The sequence below is a fragment of the Pyrgilauda ruficollis genome, unplaced genomic scaffold (genome assembly GCF_017590135.1).
Source record: "Pyrgilauda ruficollis isolate IOZ18807 unplaced genomic scaffold, ASM1759013v1 scaffold106, whole genome shotgun sequence".
NCBI classification, from domain to species: domain Eukaryota; kingdom Metazoa; phylum Chordata; class Aves; order Passeriformes; family Passeridae; genus Pyrgilauda; species Pyrgilauda ruficollis.
In genome coordinates, this window is record NW_024508766.1 from 1,657,916 (window position 1) to 1,684,974 (window position 27,059).

Consider the following 27,059-nt stretch of genomic DNA (forward strand, 5'->3'; position numbering starts at 1 on the left):
ACCAGTACCAGCACTGTTCATCACTTTTATTAACAACTTCACTGATGAAAGGGGCTACACTCTTAGCAAGTTTGAGAATGATACCACTTTGGGATGTCTTGAAAGGGAGAACTGTTATTCAGAGGAGCTCAACAGTCCAAAGAAATGAACTGATGAGACCGTGTCCCTGGCTGTGGAGCAGCTCTCCTGCAAAAGCCCTGGGGTCCTAGTGCGTGGCAAAGGAGGATGTGTTATCTGGGGACCTTGCAGTTGGCTGTGATCTGGACAGTCCTCACTGAGGTGCAGGCTGTCAATCTGCAAAAAGTGATTGTTCACCTCTCATCAGTACTTATGATATCACATCTGGACAGAGCGTGTAATTTTGGATTCCACAGTACCACAGAGATGTAGACGTATAGAAGTGCAGCAGAATACTGCTGAGGTGATAGATACTATAATGTGTGATAGGTGGGATAGAACTAAGAATTGGTTTTGTCCATGCCAAAGGAAAGGTGATGTAGAGGAGAGTGCTGTCAACTGCATCTGCCTGATGGGAAGGTAGAAAGAAGACAGGTTTGAGCTATTCTCAAGAGATTATTAGTGGAAGGACAAGAGGCAACAGACAAAATATGGAGTATGGGTCCAAGCTCTAGAAGAGAAGCCCAAAGAGACTGTTGGGCCTCTGTCCTTACAAGTGTTCAAATCTGGTATTGGATATGATTCCCAGCAATCTGCTGTAAATGCACCTGCTTTAAGGAGGAGGTTGGATCTAGGCAACCTGTGGACATCCTTCCAACGTACAGGTTTATGGGGTTCTGTAACGGTGTAGAAGCAGAAGCTAGCGGCTCTCACGCAGTAAAACTGACTGTTAAAAGGTCTTCTTTCGTATGTGTAGAACTGATTTCTGCATGCATTTTTGTTGTCCTTGAGGAATATGAGAATGTTTTGGATGAATGTCTGGATGTTATGATCTCTGGAACTGCTCTAAGCTCTAACTACTGCTGTAATTTTCTTGTGAGTAATTTACAGTATTGCTTTTTTTTTTTGTGGAGATGATCTGAAACACTGGACACTAATAATCTGAGACTGCCTCTTGCAGTTTGTTTTTTTTCTGAAAAAGAAATAATGTCTCCTTCCTAGATTGGTAAATCAGAGGCTTCTGGAAGTACAGTCCCAGGTTGAAGAACTACAGAAATCTTTGCAGGATCAAGGTTCAAAAGCTGAAGATGTAAGTAGAAATGTACATCAAATTTACATTCGATTACTTACCATTTTTGAAACTTTCACCTTTTTGGAAAAAAAAAAAGTAAAAGAATTATACAAACTGAGATTTCTAATAGTTTTGTGTATTTACGTGTATGGTCTTACCAATAAATTGTGCTTCTCTAACTAGGATGTAAGACAATTGTCTAGAATAAAAAATCATCCTATGTAGAGAAGATGTCATACATGTTTAATTTGAATAATTGTGTCTGTTGCAATAGAAAACTCAGCATTTAAATTGTTTAATTAGAATAGAGAGCTTTGCAGGGAATTGAGGAAATGTTGATTCTCCATGAATAAAACATCTGAAGTTGTTTTGGGTTTAGTTTTCTTCAGGAAAGTTAAGGCCTTTCCAGCCACTGAAAGGTCTGTAATTTTTCATGTAAATGTATCTCAGAATGAAAAAAGCCAGACAGACCAAAACTAAAAAAGAAGTAAAATAATTAGGCCTTCAAAAGAATGCAGCATTTTCTGGTTTTGTATAGAGGGTTAACTTTATTTTAAATGTAAGAATACACATTGTAGCTGCATTAGTGTGGAAAACAACTTTCAGTCTTCCACTCAAAAATTGTTTATCTCCTGTATTTCAAAAAAGAAGCTCTAGAACTTTATTGAAAGCAGCGATTTGTTGGACTGTATGTGCGTAGTGTTTGCTCACAATCTCAGTGTATCATGTTGCTAACTGGCAACAAACTGTAATGTGCTGCTTTCTATTTTTGTGGGTTTGTTTTAACTAATTTATGTAAAATAGTGGAAGTTTTTTTATTAGATGCTTATGAAATTTAAATTTAAGAGTATGTTAAATTTAGTTTACCCTTTAAATTTTCAGAATAAACTATATGACTATTAAACACCTAGCTGATTTCCATCAAGATTATTTTCCTGAGTAACTTAGAATGTGTTTTAGAATGCACGTTAAAATAGGTCTGTTCTGAGATGTTCTTTGTTGTCTTGATTATTGGCCAAAATATTTTCAGGGTGAACAAGAATATGAAAGAATTATTCTCAGATACTGAGTATTGTAAATGATCTCTATCAAATTGTATTCAGCTTTATTTACTGCAATTTTAATTGTGTCCCTTTTGAGGCTCTGGTTGGGTCAGTAATTGAGGGTGTGACTGCACTCGTGGCTTCTGTGTTGATCTGACCGTAGCACTGATAATTTATAGGCACTGATCCCATGGCCTGTTTTGCTGAGTCCAATCTGTAGGATTTAATTTGCTCTTAAGGAAGTAAAAGAGTGAGTGTAGACTCAGGGAAATGTTGAAGATGCAAGAGCCTCTGACATAGTGGTTTGCTCGTGCCATCTCCCTTGTAAAGCACAGCAAACCTCAGAAGTTAAACACAGCTGCTCAAGAAGGTCGAAGTTGGGCTGAGACTACCTGAGTTATCTGTAGGATAGGCATATAAAAAGAGTAACTCTTCAGAAATGTAAGAAAAAGCAATAGGAGAGACACAGCATACAGTTCACCAGTACATAATTTTCAGCTCATTTCCTCTGTTTTTTGCTATTTTTCTGCAAAATTGCACTGAGATCTGTATTTTTATGCACTTGTACTGCAAATGTGCTCAATCCAGAAAATTAATTTCAATTCAGTCCTGAAATGTATGGTGACAGCTCAGGTTTGTTGGGGGATTTTTTTGTTTGTTTGGTTTGGTTTTTTAAGTTTTGTTTTGTTTTAAAGCTGAAGTTATTTTTAGACCTGCCCAAAAAGGTGTAGAGGTAGTGTCGTAACCCAGGGAAGTGTCCTTGTAGTGTTCCATGCTCTGTGCCAAGGTCTGCAAGGGCAAACAGTTCTGATTTTGTACTGAAGTGCCGTGGTAGGCAGCTGTGTGCCATTGGGCCTGTAATGGACACTGACATATTCTGTTGGGATGCATGATTAGTCCATTCTGAGTGTTACCTTGCTAGCCAGGCAAAGGCCTCCTTTACCCCCATCTTTCAGACTACAGAATCAACTCAGATGTGTCTGGTATGCTCAGAATAGGTTTGGTTTTTTGTCCTCAAGAATGCAGTAGCCATTTGGGGCTACTCAACAGATACCAGAACAGCTGTGACTACATCATTTGCATGTCTTATCACTGTCTTGTATCATCCTTGTTCTCCTGTTCTCTGCCCTAATCCCTTCCTATATAAACTCCTTGCCTTTAGTTACTTCTGCCCCACTTGTTAAATCCATCCCACGCCTAATTTTTTTTATAATGTAACATATGCAGTCTTGGCCTTACATGTTGTTACTGATAAACACCTCCCTAAAAGGTCCCCAGAATTCTGTTACCTCTTCAATTAGCCATGAAGTTCAGCCACTTTTTCATTTGGTGAGACACTGGAACAAGTTACCCACGGAAGCTGTGGATGCCCCATCCATAAAATATTCAAGGCGAGGTTGGACAGGGTGCTGAGTAACCTGATTTAGTTGAAGGTGTCTGTGCTTGTTGAAGGGGGTTGGACTATGTGACCTTTAAAATCCATTCCAACCCAAACCATTCTATCATTATGCTCAGCATTCTTGAAAATCTACCATCCATCATGGTATTGTTTTGTGACTTTCATCACCTCACAGTGTTATTGATCTCATCCAGCAGTCTTCTGACATGATAACGCATAGTTTCCCACACCTGCTAAGTTAGTTTAACCTCAGGGCAGAACCTAACCATCTGCCCCTAACTTTAACATCTAAAATGAAACCAAATTTTGCCCTGAAAAATGGGACAGACTTGTTCCTTTGGTTTGTTTAAGCATGAAAGGAACTTCAAGCAAAAAGACTTTTATTTCTGTAATGTTTAGGAGACTTATCTTCCTATGAGAGGACAACAATTATAGTCATTACATTTTGCATTTGTATGAGTCTTTAAACTCATTACTGATACTGCAAAAATCACAGAATTAATGTTTGCCCATTTTTAAGCTGATCTCTGTGACCTTATTTGCCAAGTACATACAGGATCTTTGGGTACCTAGAGTTTTAGTCTCCTTCTTAATCATGTGTCCTGGGTCAGTTAATGTGGGTAAACTCATTTCTGCTTCTTTTAATTGTTCGGGCTGTTTATCACAAGTAGTTTCTTGTGTGTGAAAACATGATCTGTCTAGCTGGGAAAGACGTTACTCCCTCAAGAGTGCAGATACTAGGTAAATAATACATCAGTGGAATCAGTGTTGACTAGTATTTGTGTCTATTTCAAGATAAACCCAAGTGCAATAAAAGGATGCAAAAAAAAAAAAAAAAAAAGCTGAGTTCAATTTTGATTTTGTTACCTTAGGGAAATGGGCACTGCTTCCAGGTTTTTCCCTTTCTTGTCCCAGTCAGCCGGTAGTCCCCTAAATGATCAGATACAAGTGATGGGGGAGAGTTCAAATGATTTGTGACTGATAAAGATGCATACAAATATTTTTTTGTTACATAAAGGGTAGTGTTGCTGCAGCTGTTCAGAGGACTGCAAAAAAGAAAAAAGCCAGTGGTCAAAACCTGCAGATCCTTAGCTGCTGCAAATTTCTGACTGTGAAATCAGTAGAGCCATGTTGACTTGTTTTTGTGGCTCCCCACCTTTCTTGTCATGCAATAAGAAAATCTCTTTTGTAGCAATGTAAAAACATGCCCCAGGAATGTGATCAAAGACAATATTTTGAAGACAATTTTTTTACTAAAAAGCTTTTTGAATGCACACAATTTTTCTGTTAACAAGGTGACTAAATCTTTGTAGAAAGAACATTGGAGAAAAAACAATGAAGTAATTTTGTTGATTATTTTATCTTGTATTTTGATGGTGTTGTGGACCATCATTCACATGCTCACCCTCCTATGTGATTAATACTGTATAAACACAAACTAAAAAGGCAGTTGCAGATTTAAATATTCTGCATTTGCTTTTTATTCAATCAGTGTGGCTATAACACAATTCAGCATCACACCACAAAAACACCTGCATCTCTTAATTCTATTTGTAGCCCAACAGACTGTCTATTTTCCTTGGTTTTGTTAGTTGTATGATTTTTGTTTTAAAATTACTTTCCTAAATAGCAATTGCTTTCCTTTGGAATTCTGATTTAAACACAATTATTTGTAAATGTGCGTCTTTATTCTTTTTATATTTTTGGGTTTAGTGACATGTTTTAGAAAATGTTACAAGATAAAAATTGCTCATGAGAACAGAGGAAGAAATTGCACATGCGTGAAAAATGCATAGCTTTAACTTTTTCTGTTCATGACTTTCTAAATAGTTTCTTCTGTTGGCTGCTGTTTTGCTTTATACTAATGTCATCTCTGTTTCTTGGCATGGGCTTCTGCTCAAGGCTATTGTGAGTATGGCTTTCTATTTACTTAACACTACTTTCAGTTCCTAGACATTTATTGAGTTTGTTTTTTTTTTTTCCTTTTGAAAAATACTCACTGTATATGAAGTGAGTTTAAAATTTAAAAATTACTTCAAAGTTTTTATTCAAAGAGCTTATGTAAATGTGATTTAACCAGGAAGTGGAACACTGTAAGTTGTATGGTGATTTTTATGTGTCTGTAATCAGTAAAGATAAGAAACACAAAAAAGGTGACATTTTTGCTACACTGCACTTAGAAATAGTCTACTCCTTCTAGTTTATGTGGGGATGGGAATTTACTTCAACTAATTTCCTACATGACTTCATGCAAGTTGCAATGCGATATTGGTAGGACAGCTCTTCTTGCAAATTTTGCTGCACTTTCCAATACAAAGTACTGAACAAATTAAAACAACTGCCTTAGAATTCTGTCATTTATGGATCTTACTTTTATTGATCTAGTTCCTGGGAAAGTATTTGTAAAGTTCTAAAGTGTTCTAATTTTGCCAAAGTCACACAGCTGTGAAGAGAAAGGTACCAGAGAGGCTTTACAGCTGTGACCTAAAACTGAAGTAAAAAAGTTGGATTTTGGTTGGAATGTCAAAATTGCATGTTTTAAAATAATTCTAAAAGTATGTTAAAGCTTCACAATAGATTAAAATAAAACATATAACTTTCTATTTCAGTCAGTTCTTCTGAAAAAGAAACTTGAAGAACATCTGTAAGTATTTTTGTTTCCCTCTTTTTTTGCAGTTTGAAATTATGTGTTCTTCTATATAGAGAGGATGGCAGACAGTCATTAGTGATAGATCTGGAAAATATGCAACTAAGAGAGATTAGATAATACAGGAATATTTGTGAATCTGCTGCTCAGATTCTATTTTTTCCCCATAGAAAACCATTGTGAAATTAAGAATGATGAGGGAACCATCATCTTGTGTTGGGTAGAAAACTTTGCTTGACATTGTGCAAATTTTTGCTCAAGAGAACTAAGTAATTTTTTTTCTGACAGAGCCATGTTAATAAAAACAAAATTAGTTTGTTTTCTCTTTGATATGCATTATGGCATAGCAGTAACACTTTAAGAAGTGCTGTCATTTTATTGTGCTATTTCTGCACATCTTTTATTTCCCTAAAAGAGTATTTGCTTTTTGACTGACTTGCAAAAAGAAGTTTCTGTTGCTTTTGGGTTTAGCCATTCTTCCTCAATGTTATATCAGTGATGAGTATTCATTTTAGGCCCTCATTGTACAATTAATAATTTCTAAATTAAGTACAGTTATTGACAAAGAAACTGTTTGCTGTTGCAGTTATCCATACAGAACAATGTTTTTCATCTTAACTAACAAGTATTTCTACAGTGATAGTGTCACTTGTCCTCATGCTCTGTAGGAAAAAAAAATCAATCATGTCCATAGAAATAATCTATCTCTGAGGATTTTCTGTTCTGTTAGTGCTCATTTCAAGCACAGTAATACTACTGGGGAAACAATATGTGCTTCTGTGGTTTGTAACAGAGAGAAGCTCCATGAAGCTAACAATGAGCTACAGAAGAAACGAGCTATTATTGAAGATTTGGAGCCAAGATGCAACAACAGTTGTGAGTTACCTGTGCAGTCCATTTCTTTTCTTTGTAAATTATTTCAGGTGCAACATCTTTAGTTATAATACCTAAAGGAGGTGTCAGGTAAGCAAAATGTAAGTTTTGAATGGAAGTGACATGTATGTTGTTAATTTCTCTGGAAGCTAGGGTGACCTGAACATGCTTTTAGAAACATGCTTTTAACACTTGAAATGCATGGGAATCACATTTTAGAAACACTATAGTAAGAAATCATAGAATCATAGAATGCTAAGAGGTTAGAATGAACCTTAAAGATCATCTAGTCCCAAACCCTAGTGATGTTTGCTATTAGAAGTACCAGTTGACTGCCGTTGAACCTCAGTTGTCCAGAATTGTCATGTCTCAAGAGAGAAGAATTCAGAAGATCCTTGCTGTTGTCACTGACTCATTTTTACTTCCAATGTATATTCCTCCAATTTGTTTTCAATAATGTGTTGTAATTTGAGCAAATGTTCCGTTACTGGTCAATGAGAATGTAAGATATGTATTGTATTGCTCAGAGGGTATGCAGAACCCAGTATGTAGTTGGTTTTTAGCACATTATTGATATGTTTTTTCCAGAGCAGTAATGAGGGAGGGTGTCTGGATTTTTCAAAAGACTAGTTATTCTAGAATAAGGCAAAAGATTGTAACCAATGGCAGCTTTTCTGGTTTGTGGTAAAATTATTTTATTCACAGTGAGATGGAGCAAAAAGTAGGAAAAATATCATGTTGTTTTCTGAGATCTGAGAAGTTGTATAGAAGAAGTAGAAGTAGTAGTGGCTCCACATATTCTTATACCAACACAGGAAAAATCTGTGCAATTAAATTGTCCTACTGGTCTCAATTGCTGCTTAAGAAAATGTGAGGGGGAAATTAAATTTAGTATATTCATGTTACAGTTTAGTAGATTTAAGCAGGAGTTTTTCCTCTTAGGAATTATTCCATGTCCATAAAATAACAAAAATCATATTTGCCTGTAATACAGGCTAAGATATTATAGTAGCTGTAAGTCATTAACAAACCCATTTTCTAAATGTATTCAGTGACATGATTGCTTTGTTTCCCTTTCTCTTTATTTGTCAGAATTTTAGAAAGCAAAATTGTATCCCAGACATTTTATGAGATTTTTAGGAGTACATATTTTTAGTGTGTTTGTGAGCTATACAGTAATTAAATCTGTGATACCTGCCACATCAGATTTCTTGTTAGCTTTTTTTAACTGAAGTATGTTTTAGCTGTGTCTTAAGTAAAATATATAAAATATGCATAATGTACTGATGTTGTTTTCCAATGTGTGCATCTCCTGACATAAAGCACTTAAAATTGAGGAATTACAAGAAGCTCTACGGAAAAAGGAGGAGGAAATGAAACAAATGGAAGAACGATACAAAAAGTATTTGGAAAAGGCCAAAAGTGTAAGTAGATATGTTCCACACCTGTCTGACAGAGACAGTATTATGTGTCCACTATGTGGGAATAAAAATGAGGGAGGTATCTGTATACACACTAATAAGTTAAAGAGAAGGAAGCTCCATTGATTATCATCTTATTGTTTCAATTAATTAATTCTGCAAAAGATTACCCCATCTTTTATTGATGCTTTTTTGCAGTAAAGTCATATTTTTACTGAATCACCTTCAGTAATTGTTAGATTTCTCTGATGATGTTCAGCATTCTGCATTCTCTTTTGCCTTTACTGCTTATAATATATGCTTCTGTCAAGAAGGTGACTGATATTTAAGTATTGGGGATATGGGTATACTACTAGCTTTGAAATGGTAATATTGTGGTCTTGATCATAGTCCCATTTCTTCTCTTACTATACTTTGTTATTTAGAGTATCTTAAAAGCATATCAGTGTCTTTAAATGCATATCATTACATTGGAATCTGTAAGTAGGTTCCTGATTTGACAAAACTTTATGCTTTCTTCCTTTACTTCTTTGGAGTTTCCTGAATGACTTCTTGTGAAATGTCTCAGGAAGTCTGAAAAAATTTCTCCTATGTCCCCCTGCCCTCATGTTTTATATTGGTTGTTGTGTCTTAGTGTACATTCCACTGAAAGACAGCATTTCCCTTCAGTAGGATTTGTATATTTGTATGTACTGTGTTTCTGAAGGGTGTTTTATAGGACAGTAGCATTAATTACTTAGGTTAAGTTTTTGTAATCTTCTTATCAGCTTTCATCTTATTTGTGTTTGGTTTGCAGCTGGGTTTTTTTGTTTCTTTTTGTTGTAATTGATGGGTTTTGTGCAGAGTTTTTTTTGTAGAATCATTATAGTCTTCTGCTGTGGAAGATGTATCCATCTAATGGATGGGTCTAATGTTTTCTTAGAAAAATAGCTTACTTTTATAGAACAGAATGACTGAGTCATTTAGGTTGGAAAAGATCTCCAAGATCATCCAGTCAGCTTTTGACTGATGATAACTGTGTTAACTAGACCATGGCACTTGGTGCCACATTCAATTCCTTGAACGCCTCCAGGGATATGTACTCTACCTCCCTAGGCAGCCCATTCCTATGTTTAACAATTTAACCTAAACCTTCCCTGGCACAGCTTGTGGCCGTGTTATCTCATCCTGTCACTGGTTGCTTGGGAGAAGAGGCCACAACTCCCACCTGGCTACAACCTCCTTTTGAGAAGAGAGTGATCAAGGCTAAGCACCCTCAGCCACTCCTCATAGGATTTATATGTTTACCATACAGTAAAAATATCTCACTTAAATTTAAAGCATTGTTTTATTTTGACATCTGGACACAACTCTGAAATAAGTAGAAAGATAAAAGAAGAGAAGTCTGTATAGCCAGAGGTTGTTAAAGAGTTTCAAGCCATTTTATATTAAAGGCTTAATAATTCAGGCAATTTGCTAGATTTGTTCTTGGTTTAGCTCTGTTTGCTAGCACTCTTGGATGACACATGCAACTGTACCAGTGTCCCTTCATCTTTTTAGTAGCCTAACAATTATGCATGTACGACAGAGTGCTTGGCTTAACCGAGCTACCTAGAAGTTACAGCACCAGGTCGGTGAAGCATGGCAAATATCCATAAGGACAGAAGCAGTCCTTCCTCAAACAGGAGAAATTGACAGGCAGGAAAATCATAGCTATGAAAAGAGAAACCTTATAGAAGTTGTTTCTCTAACTGTGACCCCAAGGAAATGTAGCCTGGGTTAGGAACTGCAAATGTGAGTCTGGGATACTGAACCTTTTGGATATCACTTTTTCTTGTCAGTAGTTTTGTTTCCCAGTACTGTAAAAGAGGGCCCTATTCAGATGCTCTAATATGTCACAGTTGATGAGAGAGGTAGACATATTTTAAGTTTGTTTTTTTTTTATTTTTTAACCTGACTTAAAAGGTTTTAATTCCTCAACAAGATTGCTTTTGCAGGATTTAACAAAAATCAAACTGGTTTTCTCTAACAGGTCATCCGCACATTAGATCCTAAACAGAACCAGGGTGCTGCTCCTGAGATTCAGGCACTGAAAAATCAGTTGCAGGAGCGGGACAGAATGCTTCATTCCCTGGAGGTAGTAATCGTTGTGTTTTGTGGTAAAAACTCATTGTTTTTTAGTTAGAAACTAATACTGCTATTATACTTTGGCTTTAAATATATGGATTTTTTTTTGTTTGTTTTATAGAAAGAATATGAGAAAACAAAAAGTCAAAGAGAAATGGAGGAGAAATTTATTGTTAGTGCCTGGTACAACATGGTAAGAATCTCACAAACCTTTTAATTGAAAATTTTTAAAAAATGAAAGAAGCTACTAATACTGTTTGTTTCTGGCATGTATATAACAGTATTCTTGTTTGAAAAGCATTTTCCAACACACAAACAAAGAAGCAGTTTTTAGTAATCTTAAGTTATCTCTTTGTACAAGTCTGTACCTATAATAACCTTCTGGAAAAAAGAAAAAGGTTTGTAATTTTCAAGTTTTAATTGACTTCATGCAAGTTGTTTTGTAATCCCAGCCCTTCACTTATAAAAAATACAGTCCTCAAATATATTTTGATTCACCACTTTCCAGTCTTCCAGTTGTTTCTAATGAAGGGGCACAATCAAAGCAATTCATCTTACTTGCAATTCAGTTGGGGTGCTCTGAGAAATGACCCCTTTAACTTGGGTGCACATTTAGCTCCATACAAAGAGTGAGGACATCAGCAAGACCCTCACTTAAATTATTCAAAGAAAAGTTTGGATAGAAGGTAGGGTCTGTGCAACCATACTGCTGTTGCTGGGCGTGTGTGCCAGAAAAGTTGTCACCCACATCAGATCAAGACTTCCCTTTGGCAGACTGGTTGGTTGCATTGAAACTGCTCTTCATCTGTAACTTGGCATCTGCTCTAGACATTTGTAACTTTAATGTTTCATTCTGCTCAGTCATAGAATTCAAATTCCTTCTTTCTGTATTCCTTTGGAAGAGTTTTCTTCTTGCTGTTCTACATCCTTCTTGTCTTCATGAATAGCAAGTCTAAACTCAGAGTGTTTGAATTGTTTACATATTGAAAGTATTTTCAAATGACCACTGTCCTTGGCCAATTTTATAACATTAGTCCTCCTAATAAGTAGAAGACAAGCCTGAGGTAAGACTCACAGTTCAGTGACCTATCATGAGTACTAAGATGGTCACTGCTAGCTTTGTCTGTATCATTCTTTAATTAGCCTCTGCTTTTATGCACAGCTGCACAACCCACCACAGCTTTTTTACTTTCCTCATTGCATTATTGCCTGATGAGAGCATGCTGTCTCCCAAGATGTGCTTCTGACACAGAAGCTGGTGTTTCCACAGATTGTGACAATACCTAAACTTTTTTCAGAAGAAAAGTACTTTTCTAAGTCAACATGCTGAAAGGAGCCAGGAATTGGGGGAAGTTCTTTTGAGAAGAATTGTCCAATTGCCAGGAGAAGCATATATATATTGCGTTCTTAGGAGGTTACTCTAAACCTGGAGAATGACAGTAGGGAAGGGGAAGAGTTCCACACAAAGTATTAGGAAGAATATCTTACATTTGTCCTTGAAAATAAGATGCTTTGTGCATGGAATTCAAAATAGTTTAGTCAGTGTGAAGACAAGTAATGAACAAAATATAAATTAATAAAGATGTTTTGTATTGGTATTCACTGAGAAATTGTCTTTGTCCATAGGGGATGACTCTGCATAAAAAAGCAGCAGAAGACAGACTGGCTAGTACAGGCTCAGGACAGTCCTTCCTGGCTAGACAAAGGCAAGCCACGAGCACAAGGAGATCTTACCCTGGTCATGTCCAGCCAGCAACAGCAAGGTAGAGGAGCCTTGCCCTTAGAAAGAAAACTACCCTGTGATCCAGGCCACTTCTATTGCAAGTGACAACATTCAAGGAAAATAAACCAGCATCCTTTCTCTTTCTCCCTTGTTACTGCTATTATTTTACCATTCAGGAAAGGGTTATATTATGCTTTCTCATAGCTCTGTTATGCCCCTTGCTTATATTTTTTGGAGTTAATTTCTCTCTGCGTTTTCTGAATGTGCCAAAATTTTGCAAACATCTAGAGGAGTGCTGTATAATAACAGTCTTATTTGTATGAAGCCTGGTCTCTTACAAAAAACCTCATGTGGACCATATGACAATGTAGATTTCTTATCACAGTTGGTACTTCCTTGCCTGTAAGGGTTGTTATGCTTTATAAGACTGTTTTTGTTCAAAGGGAGTTTGCTTTTTATTTCATCTCCTATCCTGTTGCTTCAGAAAAATGCTGAAATCTCATTACAGAAATGCAAAATTGGATTATAATATTATTGTGAAATATATTTCATACTAAAAACTCACCAATGCAAAAAAGAAACATTGGGAGTTTTCTAATCTCCTAAGTTCAAAGTGTCCTCTTATTCTTGGCATTTAGGGAAGCAGGATGATCTTTTTCCAGGTTTTTCTTTATCAACTGGTGTTACCTCTTTTGCTGGTAGAGATGAATATTTTTGAATGGTTTATTCCACTCTTCTTTGTCAAGTGTATGCTTAAATACATATTCTAAAAAGGTGGAGAAGTATTTAGGATGTGCTACTCTGCTACTCTATCATCCTTTTAAAAAGGACATTTGTTTTAAAATTTTATGATTATGGATGAACAATACATAATGGATCAAGGCCCTAATGAATATTGTTAATGTACTCCAGTTGTCATCCCCTACTGAAAGACTTGCTTTTAATATATTGATTCAGGGTATAATTGTATCAGTTGCCTTACTAATGGTACCAGTGCCTTCAGGTGAGTTTATTGCTGACTTTGTTGGAAACTGGCTGTGATTTGTTATACTGCCTTTTTAGTGCACAGCTGATTAATTGTTGTAACACCTTCATGTGTTACATGTTGATCAATGAATGGAGGCTCCTCCTATTTAGGTTCTGTTCCTACAAAGTTGTGCTTTTTTTCCTGACCAATTCTATGCATTCCCTATCATTTTTGTTAAAAAATTGATGGACACAGAAAACCTGAGTGTTGGCTGGAAGTTTCATATTTCTACATCTAGTTATGATTCAGTTTTAAATTTGGAGACTGGTTTTAAATTTAGGTTTATATTTAGAGACTGTTTGGACTCTAATGCATGAGCAGTCAGTTTATAAATTTATTCTTTCACCTGATTTTGATGCCCTTCTAAGTGGAGACATTTCTTTTTTGCATATATCTCTTTAGAGAAAAGATACTAGCATTTATCAATCATCTGAATGTCTGTTTTAATTCAAAACTTGGGTAGAATGAGCAATGGATAATTAAAACAAGCACACCTAGATTAAAATGTAATAAACAGGTGAATGACATTTTTAGGGACCTTTGTTTTATCCTCAGCTGCATCATCTGTTTTAATCTGGGCTAAGAAATGCATTCAGTATGTGTCTGAAAAGTATTTTCAGTTCCAGTTACACCCCCACACGCACCCCCATGCACCCCACCCAGAAAACAGATGCTGAATTCTACATATAGTTTTGTATTTTATTTCTCACATTTGGGAAAAAATGGTTTTCTAAAATTTTTCTGTACTTATGCAGTATATAACTGGTATGGGCTTGCAAAAACGAGATGAAACATGGCGAGTTTCTTGTGTGCAGAAAGGTAACAATGCAAAGGAAGTTGCAGATAATTTCTGCAGCTCAGTGAGGTGATATGCTCAGTCTGCTGTCTCTTACTGAGATACAAAATGCTTTCTGTACTCATCCAGGTGATTACAGCTGATGTGTGATAGCTTTTACTCATTTTGTTGTGCAATCGATTTAATAATTTGAAGAACTCTTTACTACATGCTGTATGTGAACAGGAGCAAGACCACTCCTCTAAGGGAATTTGATGTTCCTATTAGAGGTTACAGCATTTTAGATCACCCAGAGCAAGAAACTAAGACTACCTAAAGCTCTATTTTAATTTTAATCTAGCTAATTTTTCTGTTACAAAACTGCCAAGGGCTATTTGTGAAAGAAAGGGATGGAACCTTAATGGGAAGTTTTATCTCTCAATTTTGTCTAGTAATCTAATTACTTATTGCTGTTAGTTAGGTGCAGATCTAAAAGAACTCGAACACAATCAGCACACTAGGATAAAAGTAATTGATTTATAATTATTATGTTAATATTTGTTTCACTGTTTTGCCTCCAAAATTTTGATGACAGACTAATGCCACTGAGAGTTAGGAGATGAACAGATGCTGGTTAGAAGCCTTAGGCTTTTACTTTCCAGTCTCTCATAGCTTCTTTTGCTTCTTGGTGGTTGTTGGCTTTTCTTCTTCTCTTTGTGATTCTGTCTTTCCTTTTCCCTTGAAGATAAGACACTGACATGTTTTCTGTAGTTCTCTTCAAAAATAAATAGCATCATTATATACCATCAAAGAGCAACACAAAACTCGTATTGCATCTGAGCTTTATTGTTGCTCATAGTAACTGTTAGGCAAGTGAACAATCATTTTGTCTTTGAGAATTTACAAACGTGCAGAAATTCTGGTATTTCCCAGAATTTGTGCTGAATATAAAAACCTAAAAATGTACTGCACTCTTACAGAAATATACTCAGTTGCTGTCTGGTTCTAGTAAGTCATTTGTTATGTCTTCTATTAGTATTTAAGAGGAGTTCAGTCATTTTTTCTTCAGTGCTTTACTTCTTTAATTTGCTGCATACATCCATTCTTAGTCTTTGTGTGTGGATGAATGCAAGTGGTGAGCATCATTAAACCTTCTCTTTTGCAAGAACAGCTTCTTTATTCAAAGGGTTCAGCTTCATTATTTTGCTTGCTTGTTATGTATCTTTGTAATCAGTGTGTATTAAGAAAAAGGAGCTCAGACTGTGACTCCAGGGAATAAACACATATATAGGGAAGCTACCGTATGTTCCCTATTTGTCTTACCTTGAGTAATTAAAGAATATAAGCAAAAGCCCCAGCCCATGGATCAGAATTTTCTCAGTACATTAGATAGTTCTGAGAAATTTTTAGGAATACTTTTTTCCCTTCAGGCAAGAAAGACTATTTACATCAAAATTGTAGTGGTAATTACTAAGCCAATGCTGTATCCTGTCCTGACACACCACAGAAAAAGGACCCACAACTGAGCTTAAAGAGAAAAGGTTCTTCAGATCAGAGGTAAAACAACTGAGGAGTTAATGAGAGTACTTTTCTGTGCAGTGTGCTGAGGAACTGCCCAGAATAATCTTTCTGACAGATTTTAATTAATGAAAATAAATTATAACAGATAAATGAGGTTTTTTTAGGATAAATATTTTCATTGTTTAGAGCTGAAGCTTAGTTTCTGACCTAAAAGTATGATGGGTTCAGATGTGCAGTCCAGTTAATGTACTTCTGTGGAGAGTTGAGTTTTTAGCATATCCAATCAGACATTACAGAAAAAAAAATTCAGGTTCCGTCTTTTCTTGATAGCAACACATAACCTCTTGGAACATAACATGTATTTTCTAAGTGCTGTGAAAACTGAAGTAATTTAATTTAAAGTTTGTATGTTCCATCCGCAGTGCAAAGATGTCTCGGTCTCCCCTTGGGGAGAAACTCCCTGAGAAAAAAGCAGTGTAGCCCAGTGCTATGCTCCTCTCCCGACTTCAGCCACTTTCTTTTGTCTTTCTTAAGTAACCATAAGTATTCATAAGTACCCAATAGTTAGTTTCCTAGCAACTTAGTGGGAAAAACATTCTATAAGTAAAAGAAAAAAAAAAAAAAACCCAACCCCCAACAAAAGGTAAACACGCAATATACAACTTTGCATATTTACAATGAAATAAATATATAATGGCTACAAGATGCCTTTCATTTTGTTTGGAAATAATCAAATGGCGATCTTGTCCTGTTCAGGTGTCAGTCGTGTTAGCAGTAATACTTCTACAAGTTTTTTGTGGCTCTCTGTTCTGTAAAGAGCACTGGCATTTTTATATGTATGAAAGAATTAACAGTGAATATTCCTATTACTGCTTTATTATGATCTCAAATAGTAAGTGGTATGTGTAAGCTGTCAAGAAAATTTAAGTTTTTTTGCAATTTTAAAGTCCTTGGTATTTTGACTTGTGCAAATAGCTTTTGCTTTTCCTGTGTCCTCCAGTATATGAGACTATACACTTAACAGCTTCCTGAATGACTTTGAGTGGGTTTAATTTTCCTGATATGTTGACATTTTCTGTGATTTGGTAGTTGTAAGATATTTTAATGTCACCACTTGATTTTCTTCTTGTTAGTGATTTGGGCAGAGACTAGCCTGAATGTGGCTAACTTTCCTTTTTCTTATGAAGCAAAACAGTATTTCAACTTACTGTATAGAGATTTTTTTCATTCTTGCCCAACATATTGACGTTTTGTAAGGAATGATGAGGGAGGTATTTTTGCACTCAGTCAGCTATGCAGTACTGACTTCTTAGGGGGTTTTGCACATGTGTTTTAGGTAGAATGTGGAGTCTACGTTTTCCAGTAAGATTGTACAGATAAATCAGTATCTCCTAACCAAATTTAGCAGGCATTTTCCTCACCTGGCATTGCATAAATAAATAGCTAAAAGGATCTATCAGGGTATACTTCCAAGTGGTGAGGGTTTTTGGAGCAAATCCTAGGATCCTAGCCATGCCTCCAGTTTGTCACTCTTAAGGAATCAAGAAGAACATTTCCTGGCATGGCTGGTTGGATTGCCTTACTCCTTCCCTCTGGAAGTCCAGAAAAGTAGCAGAAGTTTGTCAGTGGTCCTGCAGACTATGACTAACAACAAGGTTTGATTTCTTTGGTCTGAAAGTGGAGGAGGCAGGTGCAAGCATCTAGTCAGTACAAAAATCAGAAGAGCATTCTTTCAGCGTTTTGCATTTTGGTTTTCATTTCAAAACAAAACAAATGAAGAACCTGAGCTTATTGAACTAGAAACAAGATTTTTATCTTCTAAATTAAATTTTAATTTTAATTGAGTAACTGTTAGAGGTTTTACCCATATATAAGGCAGAAGCTGTCATTATCAGCCACCACAACCTCAGACTTCTTGCATCTGGTACAGTGAAACCCTGTAAAGATTGTCTCTGCTACCAGCTCCACTGAACCATTGGAGACACTGAGGACTAGCTAGTTTCATCCTAGTTTAATCCTCCGTTTTCCTTTGGGGTTTTTTTTTTTTTGTTTTTTGTTTTTTTTTTGGGTTTTTTTTTTTTTTTTTTTTGGGTTTTTTTCGGAGTTTTTTTTGGGTTTTTTTTTGGGGGGTTTGTTTTTTTTTTGTTTTTTTTTTTTAATATTCATTAAGATATTGGGATATAATTCAATGCATCAGTGCATTGAATTAGGCAGTGAATGAGTGTTGATTGGAGGGCTCTAGGAAACTTGACAATTCATACTGTCTCATGGGGCACTAAGACAGCACCTGATAGTGTAGCCAAGACAGCTTCCCAGACTGATTGTCCTGGTGTCAGATGGTAGTCGATCACTTGGAACTTGTGCTGACTGGTGTAATTGAAGTCCTTATCTGCTGGAGGATGGTGTTGCTGTCAGCTTCACTGTGATCCAGATTCTGTCTTCACCTTTGGTCCTTGCCAAGGTAGTGCAGGACCACCCTGAAGCATATTTCTGCATTAGTTGGCTCTGGTGGCAAATCGGGAGTTTGCTCTGCTGCTATTTGCTGTGCATGTAAAGTCGTTTGGAAAATTGCTTATCCTTCAGTCCCCTTTGCATATGGTGTCATTTCCAGACTGAAAACAGATTCCATTTGTCAGATAAAAATTTCTTGCAGCTGTCTTGCTGCAGTGGGTCCCAGAGACTGATCCATACAACATGAAAAATACTGCTAGTAGAGGGAATTACAGGTCAGTTGGGCAGCCTTTCCTTTCTGGTGCTGACTTTATTCATTGCTTTGCATTCGAGAGGTCCTTTGCAATCAGATGAGGTGATTTCAGAAAGAGGAACAGTGTTTGTTTTAATTGTTAAAAAAGCAGACATCTGTCAGCACTGTGAAGAGCTGCTAACTACTGTAGCATGGCACAAATCAAACACTACAAAAGCAAGTATTTCGACTTGGTGTACGTTACAGCATAGAGGTATAGAGTAGTTTGTTCTGGAGATGGAAATTGAATCCCTAATGATTATGCGTAACTTGAAAAGAGCTAACATAAAGTCCAGTTGTTACTGTTAGCATGCTCATGTTGTTAACCTGATCGTGAAAGTGGATGGAATTTTAAGAGAAAATCCCTAGTGGTGTAGTATTTATGGAGTTATAAAATAGTTGTAATGAGACCATCAGACTTTTGATTTGGATTTGAATGTAACATCAGCTATATAATTTAAAATATTGTAAAGCAGAGGTTATTGTTCACAGCCACAAAAGGTTAGTAAGCTGGAGAGTAAACTTATTTCCTGGAGGCATCAGTGGTTTTGAAAGCGATTTTAAAGCTTTTGTTTAGCAGTGTTAGTATAAGCATTACCTTATTAGGCCACAATTATTTAAATTTTTAATCTGCTTTGTATTCTCTTTGTCGCTCTCTAAGATACTGCAGATGCAGTGACTGGTTATGCTCAGTGAAATTTACCCTCACATTTTGCATTTCTGTTTTCTTCTGTGTGTTGCTACCTCAACAGGTGGCTTTAAAATAGAGAAATTGGCAGATAACTATTTTTAGAACATGGTAAGAATTTCTAGTCAGGAAAGGGCGCTAACAGATTAATTTTTACATCCTTGAAAGTTAATACAGTGTCCTGAGTTTACAAGACCTCTCAAAAGTACTATTGACTCAAAGAGAAGCCTGAAGTGTCATTTCTGTGTATGTGCAACATACACTTCAAGGTCACTTGAAGTGCTATTAAACAGTAAGTTTGAGCTAAATAATAGCCAGATGAGACTAAAGGAGTAGATTATATTCATTTATACACAATAGAATAGGTACATGCTTATGTAACTTGAACTTTTTATTTTTTTATAGAACTACAGTGATCTTCATGTTAATCCTGAACTGTGTAACTATATGCACCAAGCAGTGCCAAGCAAGCTTAAAAGACAATGATTGCTCAAAATACACACCCTAAAGGTCTTTGAATGTATTGAATGTGTTAAGTTTTTTTATTCCATTTGATACGTGTCTCTGTGTTTCTATTGTTTTTCTATTATGGTTAGTATTCTGAGTGGATGAATGAGAAGGAAAGAAAGAGGGATACACAAGCTACAGGACTTGTAGCATAAATACTCCTTTTTATCTATTTAACCTGGATTATCCCATCACAAGAAGCATTCTTAGAATCATTTTTGACCAGTGCAATACAAGGGGGAAAGAAGTGGGGAAACAGGCTCTACTTTCAGTCCAGTGAAGCCAATTTGCTCTTTGCAATATGAAAACAAAAATGCCCATTTAGTGCTGTGCCAGTGCTGTGTAGGGAGATCTGTGTTAGCTGGGGAAAGTAGCTGTGTCAGTAAAGCATTCCATTTCAGTTACACTGGAATGTACACAGAAAAAAGGGTGCATCAGTGAGGATGGAGAACTGTGCCAACCTCTCAGATTCTCTTCCAAACTTAGATTCCCTTCCGCAGCATTGTGGAGTGCTCTCTTGACTGCTCGGTTATTCTGACTCAGCTTACTTTAACAGGAACATGTATCATTTTCTGGAAATTCAAACCTGTATCTGCATGGAAGGGATAGAACGTGCCAGTGCAGTGGCGCAGTGATGCTGAGCCTCTTGCACAGGATGAGCTCTGATGAAATTTAAACGCCTTCAGTCGTGCTCAGAGCTCAAGACAGCTGACGTGACTCTGATTGTCTTTTAGCCTGTAAACACGTGCAGAATTGGGTGGGCGCCCTTCACTTTATCTTGCTTTAACAGTTGTACTCACAGACAGCAGGAATGCCTGAGACTTGTTCATTGCTGTGTAAACTTACTTATCTGTAGCTTTATTAGTTAAGAATGGTGCCCTGAAGAATTTTACTCAGAAGTGTGTGAATTTAATTACAGATAAACTTAGATATTGACCAAGGCTATTTTGTTGCTTTTCCAATTATTGGCCGGTAACCTTCCTGTTAATTTGAACAGTTGCTTGGCAAAGGTATTTTCCCCATGAATTTGCACAACTCTTAAGTAGAGGTGGCCTTACTAAACTGCTTTTAAAAAGACCTGTTCTGTTCCCTGGTTTTTTTGGTTTTTTTGGTTTTTTTTTTTTTTTTTGTTTTGTTTTGTTTTGTTTTTTGGGTTTTTTTTTCAACGGTAGTATTTTATCTGCTTTTTAACTTTCTTCTTTATTCTTTTATTTGCAGTGATGTGGTTGCATGACCTGCAGCATTATTATAACAGGGACTGTTCAGTGCATGACTTGCTTTTCTGTCCAGACTGCATAACCAAAACTTAACCAGTTCTACACTTAAGACTCATGGCCATCTGATTTCAAAGGGGGATCTACTTGCAGAGAAGCTTACCATCCTGGGGAGTGGCTTTCCCATTTCCCGCTTCCACTTACTCTTTCTCTGCACAAAAAGTCTCCTATGAGGCTAGAAGAGGGGAATTCACAACTCAACAGGAGGCGTTCTGCAAAGTGACAGAGCAGTGTCAGCTCTCCATCTTACTTCCGCCTGTCCACTTTATTTAATTCTGATTAACAGTATTAACACACAGACTTCCTGCAACATTTTCATATACCGAACTATAAAAATTTAGTCTTAACGAGTTCCTAAAAAAGGCCTTTTGGTTACTGTTAAAATTTCAAAGCACCCGCACCCTTAAAGGATCCAATTTGAATCTTTAAACACATAAAGTAAAGCGAAGGAGATGTTTTACCAGGAGAAATGACTAATGAATTGCTGTTTGGCGATCCCATCTTCCTTAGAAAACCAAGCAAGTTTCATCTGATAATCTCCGAGCCAGGCAAACTACCGGGTGGTATTTTGTTCCCAGGCACTGCCTGCTTCCTTATTATGTATATACACAGTAGTTTGTGGCTGTTGTATTTTTCTCTCTACATTTGAGCTGTGTTGTTGGTTTCTTTCGGAAACTTTTTTTTCCAATCTGTATACAGTTGTTAAAACAATCTGAGGAAAGACCATGAATGGAGATAAGTATGAAAGTCATCTACACTTTCAGTATTATGCAGAGTGTCCTTGCCAGTTTATAATTTGAATCGTTTCTCTTTCACCTGTACTGGTTTTTTTCCTTTCTTTTTTTCTTTCTCTTGTCACAGTCTTAGATATTTAATTTCCAATTGCACTAGCTTGGCTGTTTCTTTGTATTTTGAAGTTTAGATATAAGATTTGCCATATGTAGACAGTGTAACTCAAAATGCTTTGTACTGCCTATATTAATTTAAAAAGCTGCTTATTTAATATTCCTAAATATCTGCACATTTGTACTACTGTATCTTTGTTTTGTATTGGGCATCCAGTACTGGCAAGATTCAGAAGACAAGGGAGTGCTGTAGTATTGTAAGTTAAGAGGTTTATTGTATAGGAGTTAGTACATAACAAACAGGGAAAGGGGCTTTCAAGCCATAGGATTTGCTGGAAAAACTGAAAAGTCTGAATGCTGAGTACCGTAAGCAGTTTGATTTAAATCCAGTTAAAGAGAAACCCATTCTTGCTCACCTGGATCTTAATCCTGGCAGAAATACTGATATGAACTGTGCTGCCTCCAGGAATAGTTTTACTTATTTGGGCAGTAGAAGAACCTCCAGCCCTGTTTGCCGCGGGAGCACCCCCATGCTGAAGAAGCGTTGTGTCCACTTGTCTCTGCAGTCTCTTCTGGTCACACACACAGTGCCTGCCTCGTCCCTGGCCCGTCAGGTGGGCTTGGACAGAGCCACACCTCAGGCGCAGAGACGCCCGCTTGTGTCCAGTCCTCAGGGATCCTGATCCCACAGTGTCCATGGCCTTGTGCAGAATGACGCAGAGAAAAGGACAGATGTGTCCCCCACCAGAGCATGGTGGTGTGTGCTGCTTGGCAAAGAGATGGCAGGTAGGAATGGACTCCAAGCAGGCCAAGCAGCAAAGTGAAGGATAAAACTAGGATCCCAGTGAGAATTATGGTGTTTTTTCTTCTGGATACTGTATCAGGTACTGTGGCTACCAGGTGCTCTGGCTGACAGCTGTCCGTAAAGGCTTCAGATGGGGATATATGTCTTTCCTGGTCCACCAGGACCAGGGACAGTGAAGTCTTACGTGGCCTGCAGCCAGGATCTGGGGTTTGGTGATAATGAGTCAAGTACTCATGCAGCAGAGGCAGCAGCATTTCATCAGACGGAGTCCAGCAGAGAGCTGAAGGATTTGTGTCTTTCCAGGTCCTAGCCATTGATCCCTTGTTATGTGTCAGGGCAAGCGTTACTAGTAAAACTTCTTTTAGTTGGGTGTTAAAGGCATGGTATGTTTTTCATTTGCTAGTGCTGCTTCGGCTGGGACCACACCCTGCCCCAAGCCAGGCTGGGTGCAGGATCCCTGAAATCAGGGCACTGTGCTGGGCAGGAGGGGATTGCTTTTTTTGTGCACCTGCCTCCACAGTCCCAAAGTGATGCCGAGCAGTACCTCATTTCTCCAAGTGGTCTGTGCAGATTAGAGACTAAGTATCAGTTGTTCTTGAGCCTTGATGACATTTATATGTAAGTGTGTTTAGCTTGACAAAAGTTGTTTGAGTTTACTAATGCAACAGAGAGATGCCAGGTGAAGCCAGTCAAGGAGCTGGCTACTTTAACTAGATTAGCCTGGCATCTCTGTCATGAAGTGGTTGTGAGCTCTCAACTCAGAGCTGATCTCCAGCATGTCTCTGATATACTAACTTCATTTGTGCTGCATAGAAAACTCTCATACCTTCTTAATAGCAGCTTGTTTGACAGTCCTGAATTAAATGTTGATCAATTATCAAAGTAATAACTGTTTGTGAAGTTGCCAGTGATATATTTTCTGTAAAAGAATGAATTCCTAGAGTGTCAAAACATTAATTTCCCATTTCAGTTCATCTACAAATTGTGTAACTACCAGATTGTTATGGTAGCAATATTAATATACATACCTGTATATAGACGAAAAAACCTCATTAATGATAATTGGAATCAAAAAATTTAATATTTTTCCCAGTCAAATACACTAATGCTTCCAAGTGATAGAAGAGTGTACAGTTGTTAAACAAGTTGTAAATAAACGCTTATATAAAATGTAAATGCTTGTCTCTCCTTTATTTGGTACTTGGTTGTGAACTGCATTTCCTGGGGCTCTGCAGAGGAGGCTGAGTGGCAGGAGGGCAGCACCAGTGCATCACAAAGCACAACATCCTCACTGCTGCTGGGATACATCCCATCCAGCTGCCTGAGGTGCATGCTGTGGTTTGCTTCTCCAAGGGTCAAGGCTAAATGACCAAAGTAAGAAAATTTTCCCTTGCCAACAGATGCCACCAAAGGTGGCAAGAGACACTGCTAATGTGGACAGGAACAACTGTCCTGCCATCCTGCACTGATGAACAGCTCTGGCATCTGGGGAAGGAGGGCTGGGTCAGTCTCAGACCAAATGCTGATCTTTGTGAAAGAGAAGGCAACAGCCTGCGAGAGATACTGAGCCCATGAGTCTTGTGTGCAAAGACCCTGGCACAGCCTTTCAGGGGCTGCTCTGTAAAAGGAACAGGATCAGAAAGGGGAGGGTGCCCTGGTGGCAGCACTGGCAGCCTGATAGTGACTGGAGGGCGTGAGGCTGAGGGCAAGCTGGGGTGAAGTGTTTGCTGTCTGGGAAGGGCAGGAGAGCCCCAGATGTGGTGGCCAGCTTCCTCCTGCACCACAAGCAGTGAACAGTGGAAGGAGGAAAGCTGCCAGAGCCTCACTTCTAGCTGCTTGTGATTCACTGTGGTCCCTTCCCCTCCTCAGTCCCACCTCTCACTCCTCTTCGTCTTTGGCATGACTAGCATTTTCTGCCTCTGAAACATCAGATCATCATTCCCTGTCCTATTGTTTCCCTCACTCCTAACCTAACTTTTGCTATGCAGCTTCTTCCTTTTCCAGCTCTCCCACCCTTGCAGTGTGGTGAGATCCATATTGGTGTCCCTTGTTCTGGCCTCCATGCCCTGCTCTCTGCTCTGCTCCCTGACAACTTCAAGGCCATGACTAACACTCCACATGGCATGGGGGGAATTGTGCCCCTGGGCTCACATTCACACTGCCCCTCCACAGGCACTGGCCCAGCAGGGAGGATGCAGCCCTGCAGGTTCTCTTCTGGTTGTACCTCTCCTGCACACCCCTCAGCTGCAGGGCCCTACTTTTACCCACAAGGGTGTTTGTGTTGCATTAGATGTTGCAGGAGGTGACAGCCAGTGCCAAGTTGAAAACTGTGGTGGAAGCATACTCCCTTACGGTTCCCCTTTTCTACTCTTTTTGTCCACAAATAACTTTTGAGCACCTATATACTGTGCACATAAAGTATGATAAACACTGCAAATAAATCCTTGTGCCCATTGCTTGTCTCAAGACCCTTTCCTCTTCCTTAGGTGCTAAAACAATTAAACAGCCTCAAAACAGCAAAGTACTCGTGGCAAAACAGGCTGACTGGAAGTGAAGGTCAGCTATGCCAGGGAAAAGAAGATTAAGTGATGTAACTGGAAAACCTTCATACCCTGAATGTACACACTGATCCCTAGTTTAGGTCTGAGAGCCCTGGGAGGCAGAGGAGCCTCTCTGCCTCCTGGGACTTCCTGCTGGTAGCAGGAAATGGCCTTTAGACCCTCACAACAGACAAGTGTCTCAAAGCTGCAGCTGTGCACACATCTGGATGTTTGGTTTCTAAACAAAGCGCTAAAATATGTTGTCCGTAAACTTAACAGGGAGCACAACTCTGTGCCAAGATGGAAACCCAATGTGAGCGAAGGGCAGAGGATGGAAACTCCCCAACCCCCAGTGCCAGGGAATTGATCAAGGCTGTCACAAGTAAAACATGGGGTGGGATGCATTTTCCATGTTTATCACACCACCATGTGCAAGAGCCTTTCTTTGTCTTTGACAAAAACATTAAAAAGGTTCCAAAAAACCAACACAGACCTCTTATTAACACAACTCAGAAGTTACAGACAGACCACATTGATATTCTGAAAAGCTTTCCAGGGACTTACTTCAGCTCCACTGTTCCACTGTTTTCCCTACCACTTTAACATACAAAATACAGGCATGCCTGTACACCTTTGTGACTGCCCCACCCCCAGTAACGGCTCTCTCAGCAGGGTGGAACCTCAGAGTGGTTCCACTCAGCAGAGTGGAACCTGGCACTCTCCGTGCTGACCGCACGGGAAAGGACACAGCAGGCTCGGGAGAGCCATCAGCGATACCAGGATACCAACCCCCCATCAGAGGACTGCCACCGGACAGGCCGGCGCAACACACACGGCACAGCACAAACACAACAGCACACGCAGAACGACACAGCAGCTTGCACCTGCCTGTGGTGGGACACATCCTCCCCCTGCAATGCACCATTAGGATCTCCTTCAGCCTATCAATCAGCAGCACTCCCTGATCCCCGAAATGCCTCGCCCAACAAACTTGTTTTCTAGTGAATAGCCTTGGGAACTTGTTTTTGTCTGAATCACAGCTGGAGTGAAATAATATTATTGTTACTGGACTTTTGAGGAAAATTACTGACCTGATTGAGTCCAGGATGGAATCTGATGGAAGAGTAAAGCCAAGCATCTCACAGCCCTATGAACGGGGTCCCAGGGGAGGCCCTTTGAGGTCCCATGCCCCCAGTGGCTGTGCCAGCATGTCCCTTGGAGCAGGATGTGCCTCTTGGTGCTCATCAACCCACAGGTTTGGGACTCAAAGGAGCTTCATCAAAAACTGACAGTGGGGCTGGGCTGGTACCCCCTCCTCGAGGCTGAAGCCTTTGCCCACTGAGAGATGCAAAGGCATCCCGTGTGGGCTTTCCACTGAACTCTGGGAGAGCTTTAAACAGGGGCTTTGTACACATGCACACACACAAAGGAATATTTGAATATATACACGTATATATGTCTGTGTGCATGTGTGAAAATTGACTTCAACACTTTACAGCAAGTGTAGCATCAATGCTGCCATCTTAGATTCAAAATTACTGTAAATCCTACAGAATCATTCTGTAAATTAGTCAATGATTAAGTTCTGCCACATCCTTTAGACATAAAGCACCGAGCAATTCCAAGGGTAGGTTTGGAAAGGGGTTCATTGTGAAACCTGTGATCCTGTGGGAGCATCTCCCTTCCCCTTCTGCATCCTTACATTCTCCATCCTCACCCTTTTGCATCCCCAGGCTCTGTTGTGCGTCACTGCAGATTGATTCTAGTCCAATTCTCCTTTGTGTGTAACAGAGCAAACCTTGCCAGAGAACTTAAAATTGTGTTTTCACAAATTTGTTATAAAATTGCTTCTGTTGATACCTTTGAAATTGCTTTTTTACGTGACTTGACCACCCAGTCACAATACAGGTGAACCTGCACTCCAGGAACTGTG

At 38.5% G+C, this 27,059-nt stretch overlaps 1 protein-coding gene across 4 annotated transcripts in view; it reads left to right on the forward strand.

The window, feature by feature from the left end:
- The window catches only part of HOOK3 (hook microtubule tethering protein 3), an 84,833-nt gene extending 61,071 nt beyond the window's left edge, over nt 1–23,762 (forward strand). Inside the window, exons 16-24 of one of the 4 annotated variants that reach the window (XM_041470830.1) lie at nt 1,120–1,207; nt 5,462–5,539; nt 6,241–6,275; nt 7,072–7,154; nt 8,475–8,575; nt 10,584–10,688; nt 10,800–10,871; nt 12,305–12,441; nt 20,881–23,762. In XM_041470830.1, coding sequence (XP_041326764.1) covers nt 1,120–1,207; nt 5,462–5,539; nt 6,241–6,275; nt 7,072–7,154; nt 8,475–8,575; nt 10,584–10,688; nt 10,800–10,871; nt 12,305–12,441; nt 20,881–20,896 — 715 coding nt within the window. In that variant the 3' untranslated portion in view covers nt 20,897–23,762. Of the gene's footprint in view, nt 1–1,119; nt 1,208–5,461; nt 5,540–6,240; nt 6,276–7,071; nt 7,155–8,474; nt 8,576–10,583; nt 10,689–10,799; nt 10,872–12,304; nt 12,545–20,880 lie in introns of those variants that run through there. The other 3 variants (XM_041470837.1, XM_041470845.1, XM_041470854.1) reach the window with 3 other exon arrangements.
- The last annotated feature ends 3,297 nt before the right edge of the window (nt 23,763–27,059 follow it).